Raw genomic sequence first — 13,349 nt, forward strand, 5'->3', positions numbered from 1 at the left:
AAAATGAAATATTTCAGAAATAGATAGCTTTATCACTTTCACAGTTGACATTATTGCTATTGTCAATACTACTCTAATTTCTTTATTTGTTACTGCCATTACACTTTGATTGCACAATTCAAAACAACTCAAATATGTGAATTTTGCGCTTTTGTTTTATTCAAAGAGTAAACCATAGATACAGTTACATATAAAACATTTTCGATAATTACAAATCTAGCATTATTTTTATAGTCTGACGGGAATCTTTAAAAGAGGAACATAGCTAACACAATTAACATGAATATTCAATACATAAACTACTATGTATGCATACGTACTGCAAATACTTACATTTGCTAGTTGAATTTTTAACGGTAAAAATTATTTTATTCTATCACGTTATACGAAAGAAAAATTGTATTCTGATCTAATTTCAAGAATTTCTCAATTATCTTCTTATTATTTATTATTCTTATCATATTATGTCTCGCGAAGTCCATATGTACATGTTACAATAAGATTGATAGCACAAGCGAATAACACCCCGTTTGTACATTAAAAAATTTCTCCACTTTTAAAATGTGAGGTGCTTTATATTGACAAGTCACGCATTTTTCATGACTTCATTGTTACGATTGTTCATGTTAAGTTAAATAAATGTGTGAGCTAAATTTATTCCTCTAGTGTATACAACAAATTAAAAATAAAATATATCGCAAGGAGAAACTGAATAACAACAAATTTATTTTTATACAAAAGTTATGAAAATGTAATAATATAAACAAAATTTTATAGACAACAATGTCAATATGATTAATCATTAAAGAATTATTTAAATCAGTTAAATTATTCATTATTATTTTCAGTAGTAACTGTACGTTACATGGATTAATTAACATGACCACTAAGAATATTTTTTACAACGGTTTAAGTTACTTGCGGTATGAACTAGCTGCGGTTTAAAAGCAAATTTATTTTTGCACCGCGAATATACTTTGATCACAATCAGTGTTTCAACATTTATAATATTATTCACCCTGAACTTAAAGATTAATTAAACTAAATGATGAGAGGAGGTTTATCGAAATTCATTTTTTGTTGTCAATTCAAATAATTGATAATAAATTTAAGAAAGGCTAAAAACAAATTATTCATTGGTTAGTAAAAATATCAGTAAGTATATTATCCATACGATTAAACATAGAAAAACATGTACATATACATGAATTATATTAATAATGTCAACGTGTACATAATATTTCTCATACAAACGATCTATCACGTGTCGAAGACTGTATGTATTGTATTTTATCACGTTGAAACGTGATAAACGTATTCGGAACGCGTTAATTATGTTACTTAAAGCGCCAAGAAACGCAATTTTATTGCTATCATATCTAGCATATGAAGTTATTGACTAAAAATACGATTTTTAATACATCGATATATTTGAAGCACTAAATTATAAGAAAATAAAAGTAGACACGTATAAACAGTAACTGTGTATCAGCGTATAGAGTTTAATTATATTTAATTTAATATATATTTTAATTAAACTTATATTTTAGACTTTCATTTCTATTTAAATATTTATAATGTATTGCAACTGTCAGAACAGCTTTGAAATGTTGCGATAAGAAAGTAGAGTATGATACATCGTTATTCAATTACTTATATCATCCTTATTGATATCAAATATAATTCTATGAAGTATTTGAAGACTAAAAATACGAAAATTTAAGAAGTAATTGATTACCATAAAAAGATTGTGTATGCTTATGTATTTATAGAAAATTTAAAGGCGCAGTAATACATTGATACACAATGTGCAAGAAATATAACCCTCCGTCTATCACCTCATTTTTAATGACATTGTCTGCATATAGGATTGTTTAAAACCATGCAGTTATTTTAGCTTTTTGTCTTTTAAACCATTCAATAGCTTTTACTGCTATGTGTTCTTTCTTTTTCCTTCATTTTTTTAAACAGAACAAAATTTAAACAAAGATATAAATAAAATGAAAAATTACATTTGCTAGGCGGAACAAATTATTTGGATTCCGTTTCTTTAGTTATGGTTATGAAAATATGAATCTATATAAATATCTGTAATCTAGTTATAATATTTCCATAAACTTACAAAATTGTTTCCTTTCGGAATATAAATCTCTAAAATAGTATACTGTATCTATATATATACCATATCTATCCTGGAGGGGATATTCGTATCATATGTGGACGATAAGACACATGATATATGGTGGAACACTTATAATACGTAAATATTGTAGTGATGTATCATCGATTTTCTTTGGTATTTTACAAATCTTCCAATCCGTAGAGCTTACAGTCTGCGTACGCCTTATCTCCTGCAACCATACCTATACAATGGAAAGTGTAGTGCATATGTTAGGATCAAAAAGAAGTATCGTTTAAAGTTTAACGCATTGTATTATATTTTAAATTACATGGAAATGAATTTTTGGTTAATGATTTCGTTTAGTGAAACAAAGTTTTTAAACTTATTAGGAAAAGTATCATGAAAAAATAATGGTCATTATTTATGGAGTGAAATCGTTCAAATGTAAAGTAAAATTTTTGAAATATTTCTAACAATGTGAAAGATGAAATATTTTTAACAGGGATAAACTGTAAATATCAGAAAAACCGGTAATCAAATAAACGTATAAACAGTCGAAACATGCAGGTACATAATGAAATCATGTCTAAAAGTAGTGTGTATGTGTGAATAAAATAAGTGATTTTTTTTTAAATTCTGAGCAAGATTTGCTACTATTTACAATTTAGCATTTCAAACTTTTAGCGAAATTTTCAAAATTTTTGTACACACTTAGACACAGATATGAAGTTGAAACGCGTAGTATGCTTCAAACTTAGATGTTTTGCTATCTGTATTTCACTTTTATATTTCAAAGTATATTTATGTTATATTTATGTATATTTATGTTAGTGTTATATTTTTGATTTTAATAGAATTCTTGTTTAAATCATTTGATCATAAATAGTACATGATAATTATAAAATTTTATGTATCTTTTACCAAAATTATAAATTAATTTATTGCAATCATTAATTAAAATTACAGTTTATAATGTACACATGTTGCATGTTATTAAAATGTACAAAAGATTACTAAAAAAAATATATCATTGGTTATTTCCATTTTTATGGTTACGTATTTTTTAAAACAATTAAAATGCATATTGTCAAATCACAGATATATTTAATAGAGACATTATATTTTCTCCTTTTTTGCTATATCATTGTAAATACATATTTGTATCCTGAATACTTCTTTATATTATGCCTTGTACTATGAAATAATTATTTATTATAAACTAAAGTAAAAGCATAAGAGAAGCGGAATACAAAAACAGAGCACCGTATATATATATGAAAACATATTACTGTATTGTTATTATTTCCTTATTATTATCTCGCGATTTAATCAGTTTTGCACGTAGTATTGCAAAATTTCATTTACAATCTGATTTTTTCCTCAAATGATTTCCTAATTCCAGATGCTACGGTAGCAATATTTCATTCTTATTAAGGATAGGTATTTAGTACGGTGACATTGTGTACATAGATAAGAAAGTCTTCGAAATCGTTTGTACCCTGTTTCGTTCAGTCAAAAACCATCCAGCCGACTGTCATATACTGTATAAAATTTATTAATTACAACCACAGTTCCTCTATCTATCAATTGGAAGAAATTGAAGACTTTCAGCTGGTAAGATCCTTGTTTATCTATTCAAATTTGTCTTGTAGCATACTTTTCCACTCGATTGTGTCAATATATAAAATAATTATCTTTCATTCATTCAAAAATATCTTCTGCGATTCTTATCAATGCACAAAATATGGATATGGTTTTGTAAACAAGTTTTAGGTAGTAGATTCAAGAAATTTTGTCTTTCCTCTTATTTTTTAATTTATATGTATGTGAAATTTTTGGAAAGTTTTGAGTGATGCGGAATTTATGAATATAGTATTATTGCAGTATCATGCTCAAATATATGTAGGCATATACAGGTTGTCCTTAAGACAGATTACTTAAAGAAAATGGAAAAATAAAATAAAAGCTGTCTCATCAGTGTAATATCAAAAATGTAAATCCGATTAAATAAGTAGTGTTTAACGTATTATTAGATAGAATTGTGGAGAGGTTAAACAAACACATTCGAAAATGTTAAGAGAGATCGTAAAATTCAATGATAAGTAAAAGTGTTAGATGTATCTCAACAGACGTTTGGATCGCTTTTGTGATGATTTCAGTTTTGTAACAACGAAGATAGTAACTATACTGAAAATGTATTACAATATTCATTTAATTATGCCGTTATGCATTACATATGTGTATAAGATAGCTTTTCTCTCGTTTCTTTTAAAAAGGATATCTTTTCCAGGGACGCTTTATATTGTTAAATTCCATTTATAATCCTTAAAAATACTTAATAGTAAGGCGGTAATTTTTAACTTATTGTTTTCAATTTAGTTATTTATTTGTTAATTAAAATTGTGTTTGCATATAAAACTGATGAAGATTAAAATGTAAAATTCTAAAAAAGTTCTTTTTAAGCTTTAAAGAAATTTGCTGGTTTGTGTTAGAAAAAGATTGAGATATATTAAACGCAATTCTTAATATGATAGTGAATAATCAAGCAGTTAATTAACAAATATTTTCTATTATATGTAGATTTGATAAGAATATGACGGTAGCTAAGAGTAATGGAACAACCACAATGGATGCAACTACGACCGTCTTTACCGAGAATGAAAAGAAACTTCAAAGTAACGCTTTGTTACCCTACAAGGGAGGAGAAGATGACGATGACGATGATGAAATCACATTGGAAGACTTAGCTCCAGATGGTGGCTGGGGGTGGATGGTAGCTTTTGCTATGATAGTAGTATTTGTTAGTATTTATGATCGATTAGTATTAAACATAAATTTTGCAATTTTTCTCCTTTGGTTCTTCTTTCATCGTTTAATTTCATTTATTCATCCACATTTCTTATAACAATTAAGAGACAATATCGGTATCATTTCGTATGTATAATCATAAAATATATAAATATACCATTCAGTAAAAAATTTTTTTGCAAATATTGCGCATTTTATACTTAATATGTGTACATATATATTTTATTACTCAAAACAAATAGCGAAAATACAAAATTATTTAGAGTAGATATATTTCAAAAGTATCTTTTTATTAATAGCCGATTACATCGTTCTTCAATTATTAACAATTCTTTAAATTTTATTTTTGCAATGTCATTAAGTGTGTGAATTTTAACTTACGAATAAAATGGCGTTTAGTACTTTGGGACAATAAGGCATTAAAGACGTAATTGTAGTTCATATATTAAGATAGTATAGTAAAAATAATGCAGAACAGTAATTATTTCACTCGTCAGAAATTTTATGGTGGCATAAGTATTTCTTATAACATTTGAAAATTATCAAATTGATAGAATATTGTATAAGAGTCATCTTTTTTTCTACGATTACTTTTATAATATGCAATTAATTTTTTCTTTTTTAGATTACAACATTTGGACCAACTACATCATTTGCGATAATATTTGGAGACTTTCTTGAAGCAACTGGTCAAGCTGGCACAGCAATGACACTTTTCAATTCCGTTTTTATGATCACATTTTCAATTGCCGGTAAGCAACCTGTCCCACTTTTTATTCTTTCTATCATTGCAATGGAATCGGTAGGTACAATATATAGGGTGAGTCGTGAATATATGTCTCCATACTTCAAGCGGTGAATCTATGCATTAAAATAAGTAAAAAGCATGATCATATATCTCACGTATCTTTAGTTTTCGAGTTATGGATGATTACAAAAAATCTTTAAAATATTGCCTTCTTTCCTTTTTACAGTAAAAATATTCCTTAACAGCAACTTAACAAAATAGATGAAAAATGGATTTGAGATTCCGCGAATACTCAAAAAGAATACTCAATGTCGTATAATACTGTATGCCTTGGCGTGAAGCAGACACTTCGAACATTTTCTTTAATTATCCATAACTTGAAAACTAAAATATGTAGGGCATATGTTCTTAAAACCCTTCTTACTTATTTTTCTGTGTAGATTCACTCCCTGAAATATGGACATGAACAGGACATATACTTATGATTCGCTCTGTATACATGAATTCTTTTCAAACTGTAAGATATAACATTATTACTCGTCCAATTTGATCACATGTATTTTACGTTTATCTACGTGGAATGAATATGTCTAGACACCAGGAAGTGAAAATCGTGTCTGTCCGTACAAATAATTGCCTTAATTTACAGCTTTAATACACGCGTTCAATGTCATATTTCTTTTTTATTTATCAATAATATCAATAATAGATATCCATAATATTCATCCATAATATTCATGTTTACAGAGACAAATTTTCTATAAAACAGATTATTTTTCAATATAATACTTCAATAAAATAAAGGAACATAAAGAGATAATTAAATTATGATTGTAGTATAATTAAAAATTTTTCAGTTACTGCAAGATATTAAAATAAAAACATAAAAATAAGGATTTGAAATTTAACAGGAAAAGAAATATATTAAACAATGTATCTTTCAATAATTGATTTTGAAATATTAAAACAGACGAAATTAGAAATACTAATGGAAAATAACTATTACGAAGCTAATCATATCTACTTTACAATTACATTTTATAGTTAGATATATTTACTTTTTGATATGCTTTGTTACAAAAGAACATAAAAGTGATAAACGTCATTGAATAATTTTAGACTTTATGCTTGGAAATCCTGACATGTTGATACAATATATTTTTAGACTCACGTGTAATTCTCGTTGTTAGTGATTGAATTGATAATACTATCTCATGGTAATAATAGTTCATATAACGATAATAGTTGATCGAATAATTAATTAAAGAAACATAAAATAGGTACACTTCATACAATATTTATTCCCATGATGTTATAAGTTGTATCTTTTATGGTTACTATTCTATCTATTCTATCTATGGTCTATCTTCCTTTGAATATATAAATTATATTTAACATTGATTTATTCATAGTCGATGGTGTCATCGCCCTTATGAATGAAAATAATATTCTCATCAAAATTAAATTAGGATATATAATTTTCAATAATTTCATTATTCACTATATATTACCAAATTGTTTCAAATAAAACGTTATTGTTTATATTGGAAAATAAATCTATATTACATTACAAATTATATATCTTTCTGTGTATTTCAGTACTAAGATGTTATGTAGTGTTTAGAGTTACCTAATATAATCATAAGTGCAATTAGATTATCACAAAGAAGTTTCCTACTAAATACTATCAAATACTGAAAACGCTACCGATAAGCGTATGACGACGGCTCACGAATTGTTATGTAAATCTTTTATAGCTTTGCGGCTATTAGATAAGAGCGAAATTGTAAAACAATTAAAGTTAACGATTTTATGGCAAATACAATACACTTTAATAATGAGTATACTACATTTATATATATATTTTGCAAATATTTGCATTGGATATGTCATATAATTTATTAATATAATTTATTTACATACGCAACACAATAATTTTGAGTACTTCCAAGTAATAAGTTAAGCAGTCAAAACAATAGACAAGTAATTAATTATTTAATGTTTGCATAAAATAAAAAATTGATGTTTGAATATATTAATTCAATAGTTCTTTGCCTTTCTACGAAAGACTTATTAAAATGTTAAAGTTTAAAATAAAATTTTCCTTCAAACTTCGGGATTTTGAATTATACTGAATATTTTCATTGAATAATAAGAAAAAAATCGAAAAATACGATAAAGCTAAAAGGTGTAAAGGAGTTTAGGAAAACGTATTTTGTTTTCTAACATAGCTCATACAATGATTCTAGTCTGAAGTGGAACTGATTCTTCAACCAGAGCTCAGAATGCTATGAACTGTTTTGATTGCACTATGGATCTAATTTCTCGTATTGATAACTTCTACATTTAAAACAAATTTTTATTTCATTCATTGTTATCAAAGAACAATGTTGATAAAGAATTCGTGTCGAAGCTATAGACTATTTGCAGAACTGGGATTTCATTACTTGATAGATGAATCAGCAGATTTTAATTATTGCATCCATTTAATCATTTGATTATCTGTAGAATAATTAAACCGGTTGACAACTTTAATGTAATTTACATTTTATTTGAACGTTCTTTATAATACGCTACGATGCCTATCTGTAAATCTGTAAATCACATAAAAGTGATTTAAAGATTTATGAATAAGTATAGTGCTTGCGGTGGTGTGATCGTTATATTTGTTGTTAGTGTAGATACTTTTTAATTGGTGAATGTTCTGCGAACACTTGAAAGTGAAAAATTAAGTAAACTACGGGACTTAGACTCTGAGAGATAAACGATTTGCAGCAATAAAGAGACTCCTAATATTTGAATTCTATTTACTGCAGAGGAAAGGGGGTATAGTTTTCAATATTTAGAAAAATTTTATTAATATGAATATTATTTAACTATTAATATTTATATGTTTGAGAAAGTACTTGATTCCTGGTTGGTTCTTGTTGATTTATTGAATCATCTGAAGTATCTCACAATTGAAGTATCTCACAATTATGAAAGGCCATATTGCGGATTTCAACAATTAGAAGATAAAATATGATAATTGTAACTTGAATTTCAGGTTTAATGACCAACTCGCTAATAAAGAGGTATTCTATGAGGCCAGTGGGAGTATTTGGTGCGGTGCTCTTCTCGTTACCAAATGTCTGTCTGGCTTTCGTTACAAATGTCTACGAAATGGCCTTCTTAAATTTTCTCCAAGGAATGGGTCTTGGCCTTATTGTTACCATTTGCAACACGAACTTCAATGCTTACTTCGTAAAGAAAAGGGCACCAGTACGTAAATGCAGGGCCGCTGGCCGATATAATTGTTAACATACTTATATTCTTAGTTTTTTAGAGAAATTCTTGCTATTTAGGTAATGAGCGCGGCCCAAGTTATCGTCGGCTTAGGAGGAATCGCCTATCCTATATGTATTGAAAAAATGATGAGGATGTATGGGTTTCGAGGTAAATTTCTTTCTGTATCGATAACATATGTTTATAATATTAACACAATATTAATATTAAACTATATAATTACATATGCCAACATGTCAAGCTGCATTTGTTCGATCATAACAATCATGCAAAATATGAAACATCACAATCAAAAATGTTGCAACAAACACAGCTGTCTAAATTTGTCTTACTTCGCACATTAAACATTTTTGGTTTTTAGGTTTAATCGTGGTATAAATTAATTGAGAGATATTCTGCCATTCAAAATATGACAAAAATCAAGAACAACACAATTGCATTGGAGGTTTCATTTTCAAGAAACATTCATTCGAAAATATCAGAATTTATTTGTTATCGATATTTAAATACCTTATTTTCTAAATAATATAATAGTTAACTAATACTATACTCTATTAATTCGTTCTTGGACTTTGAAAATGAGCATAATAAATTTTAAATTGCTTTAATCTTTATAAACGAATTAATCAATGAGCCGTATGTGTCCCCGATGCTGGTACACATCAAGATACAGAATGTTTCACATTTCAACAACAGAAACGATTTGTCGCACTTACAATATAATCGAATGACACATTGTAACTTCAGCCACACTTTCTCCTCCTCAGTCTACAATTCTTCAACCATTCGACCAGTTTATAAATCCACAAGTCATACATTTGCAAATAGAAAATTCGCCGCTTAATCGACCAGTAGATTTTCATACGCCGCTACATCAAGCATTATCTGGGTTTTGAGAGTTCTTGATCGCAGCTATAACAGAAAGTTTCGACATATTGAGATTTTGAGTATTTGATCCCTAACTTTTACTGTGTTATAGGAACAGCATTGATGACGGGTGCCATGAGTTTGAACTGTATCGTCGGTATGACAATGATGCACCCTGTCGAATGGCATGCGAAGAAACCGGAAGAAGTTCGCGCGGAAAAGATGCGCGAGAAAGAAGAACGGAAGTTGCGCGGTATAGTATTCTCAAATCGTCGTTACAGCGAAGTTATACGAACTCCTGCAAAAACCAGATGGAGCAGCTTAACGAGTCTCAAGGGCGAAAGCGGAAAACAGGTTCCGCTTTTAATTGAAACATTGAAAGTAAATTTTATACGTTGTTCTGATATTGTTACTTGAAGGAAGAAATACGTATTAAGAAAGACATACGAGAGAAAGCAGTTGTCTCGAAAAGTTTTTTTTCATACAACTATGGAGAAGGCAGATATTTATACGATTGTATTCTGTTGGGACACCCTGTGTAATATCGTGAATATTATGTTTAAAAAATTGAAATGTATTGAACGAAAATTAAAGTTCCTAAAGTATTCTTTTGTTGTCCTGGAAAAATGCAGATATGGAAACGAGTCATTTCTATTATAAGTTTTTCAACTATTTAAGTACATTAGAACAATTATTTTTAATAAAGGTCTCAATTTCGTACTTTATTTATTAAATTTACATGTTCTGTTAAATACAGTCACCCGCAAAACGGGTAGCTTCGATATCGGAGTTAGAGGACAGAATATGCAACCGAATAAGATCTGGATCAATGCGCGAGTTGCTAACACGACGGCTATCGACCTTGTCATCGTCAAGTTTAGTGAATTTGGTGACAGGTATTGGCAGTTTAGGGGACACTAGGCAACATCATCCTGAGAAAACTAAAGAAAAACGAACAGAGAAAGGAGTTCAAGTTTCTATGCAGGAAGAAAAGGATATCGGTAAAGGTCAATTAGAGTACGTGAATTATTCTTACATACTTTTCTTTATTGTTAGCCTTTAAACACTCTGCAACATCTCTTACATTTGTCGAACTGAAAATCATAATGGTGTAAGTTAAGTTTTTAGAAATTTGAATTTATTCATACATTTCAATTTTCGAAACTATACATTTCGTTTTAGAATTAATTCAGTTTTATAATTAAGTAACTATGTTCTCAGTCGCAATGATCCCATGATTTGAGAAAGTATCGTGAATTTTTTGCAGTAACATATGCAGAATATTATTTTATAGAAACGAGCAATGAACTTACACCATTATCATTCTCAGCTCTCTATTCCTTTCTAATTTCTTTATAATAACTCAATTACTAAATATGACTTTTCATATTCTATTAAATTTCTTATAATATCTAATTTATTTAAAAAATATCGAAGATCAATAAGAAAATTTTTAACATTGTAGAGAAATATTGGGTGAACTTTTGGAAATCTCACTTTTAAAAAATTGTGGTTTCCTAAACATTTGCCTGGGCACTAGTTTCGTTATGTCGAGCGATTTCACGTTTACTTATCTTTTGCCACTGATGATAACCAACAATGGTTACACGAAGAGTCAAGCAGCCCAAGCGATTACTATCTCCGCAGCCGCGGAATTGGTATCCAAGATTTTACTCACAATTTTCATCTTGTTGGTAAAAGTCAAAGCGAAGTACATGTTCTTCGTCGCTATGATCTGCATGGCGTTCGCAAAAGTTGGTCAGTAAATTATATGCATCAAATTTTAATATAACACAACAATTACGTTTCACAATATTGTAAATCAAAAAAGGACCAATTATAAAATTGCTGCAAGAAAGTGTTTCGAAATTTTGAGAGTAAATCATATTTGCTAAATTCAAAAAGAAAAAATGATCTCAGTAAACATAAATTGGAAATTTAATACATATTCTCAAAATTATAAACGATTTTTTGTTCCGGTTCAGGCTACTATCGCGTTGGATAAAAACATGTATACCTCTAAAAGTCTGAATTTATTTTTCAGGATACTTGCTGTACAATGATACCTTGATCGGTACATTTGTGATGATAACAGTTATAGGAATGGTTAGATCATGGTTATTGGTTCCTCAGCCATTGGCCATTATAGAAGATATCAGTATTGATAAATTTGCTTCAGCATACGGAATTGCTGGCGCTATTAACGGAGTGATCTCTATATTATTTGGTCCAATTGTTGGTAAGTAGAATTACCATAATCTGCTGAAAACAATATCTTAAAAATTAATGGTAACTTTAGTTACACTACTTTGTTGCGATTTCCGACGTTCTTACGTCTCAGTTTCGTTTCTGTTTCAGTCGAGAAGAAGACTTTTAATGTTTTAAAAAGATCTTTAACGTAAAATTGAAACGCGTGATAACGTTTTTTTTTCTATTTCCCTCAAACTTAAAAAATCTTCTAGTAATAGAAAAATACGATTCGGTCGTAAAAATAAAAATATTGTAAATACAAATGTTTTATCATTATTAATCACTTTTATTCAAAATCAATGTTTTACTTAAATATTAATGACGAACGAAATGTAAAAAGCATATGTATTTACTATAAGGAGATGAAAGTGAATTTTGAAATATAAATGATCTCTTTCAGGATTCCTGAAAGACTGGACCAACAGTTTCGTAGTCTGCCAGCTTGCCCTTATATTAATGAACGTCCTGTTCGTTATTCCATGGGCAGTACAGTTCCTTTCAGTAGATTTACCAAAGAGGAGGAAGGAACGGATGGATAAAATTGCTGCCCAAACTTCCGGTTCCTTTTCTGCAGATTGATGCAAAAGGAGAGAGAGAGAGAGGGAGAAAGACCTTGTGTGTAATACACGTCTTTACTATTTGATAGTAGAAACTCTTTTGTACAAAAATAAATTTAGATATTTTTTTACGACAATTAAAAATATTTTTTTACAAAATGTATTTGTTCGTAAAATGAAAATTGTTGTGAATTGGGAGTTACTACTCATAGCGCTAATTATTGCAGTGTGAGATACAATGTACAAATCTTTACAATGATATGTAGTCATTTATATTTTTCAGATCATACATATCAGTTAAACTTGTTACATATCCTATTGTAAAATGCTTTATGAACAATCGGGAAAACCACAAATTTCAATTAATTTAAACTTGTTAAGTGTAAGCCATAATATTATATCGGGTGTACATAGACAAATCTTGTATCCAATTCTAAGTCTGTCACGAATGATACTGAAACGAATATTTTATATTCAAGTTGTTGTACATATCGTGGCAATTATCATTAAATGTAAAAATAAGAAATAAATGAAGAGAACATTGTATAATAATCTTTATGTATGACTTTTAAAAAACGATTTGTTTTTAATTTTTTTATTATATATTAATTCATAATTTGTTAAATTCGATTAAATGTGGTTCATGAAAAATAATAAGAAAAATTAGAGGATAATATATAATGTATATATAATAATATATCTTGTATAGCAC

At 28.4% G+C, this 13,349-nt stretch overlaps 1 protein-coding gene across 1 annotated transcript; it reads left to right on the forward strand.

Moving 5' to 3' along the window:
* Positions 1 to 3,394: 3,394 nt before the first annotated feature.
* On the forward strand, positions 3,395 to 13,280 carry LOC100649325 (monocarboxylate transporter 9). The gene is made up of 10 exons (XM_003394527.4): positions 3,395 to 3,736; positions 4,703 to 4,922; positions 5,556 to 5,682; positions 8,725 to 8,939; positions 9,023 to 9,113; positions 9,943 to 10,211; positions 10,588 to 10,847; positions 11,296 to 11,588; positions 11,875 to 12,069; positions 12,481 to 13,280. The coding sequence occupies exons 2-10, from the start codon at positions 4,716 to 4,718 to the stop codon at positions 12,657 to 12,659; spliced, it is 1,836 nt and encodes a 611-aa protein (XP_003394575.1). The 5' UTR covers positions 3,395 to 3,736; positions 4,703 to 4,715; the 3' UTR covers positions 12,660 to 13,280.
* Positions 13,281 to 13,349: the final 69 nt, after the last annotated feature.

Source organism: Bombus terrestris, chromosome 3 (assembly GCF_910591885.1).
Source record: "Bombus terrestris chromosome 3, iyBomTerr1.2, whole genome shotgun sequence".
NCBI lineage: Eukaryota > Metazoa > Arthropoda > Insecta > Hymenoptera > Apidae > Bombus > Bombus terrestris.

What these genes read in the sequence shown, in the direction of transcription:
- LOC100649325 (XM_003394527.4), top strand. Translation starts at nt 4,716, where the DNA reads ATGACGGTAGCTAAGAGTAATGGAACAACCACAATGGATGCAACTACG. An exon ending in TTTTAATTGAAACATTGAAA is followed by an intron (nt 10,212 to 10,587) that starts GTAAATTTTATA and finishes TGTTAAATACAG; the next exon opens with TCACCCGCAAAACGGGTAGC. An exon ending in ATCGGTAAAGGTCAATTAGA is followed by an intron (nt 10,848 to 11,295) that starts GTACGTGAATTA and finishes TTAACATTGTAG; the next exon opens with AGAAATATTGGGTGAACTTT.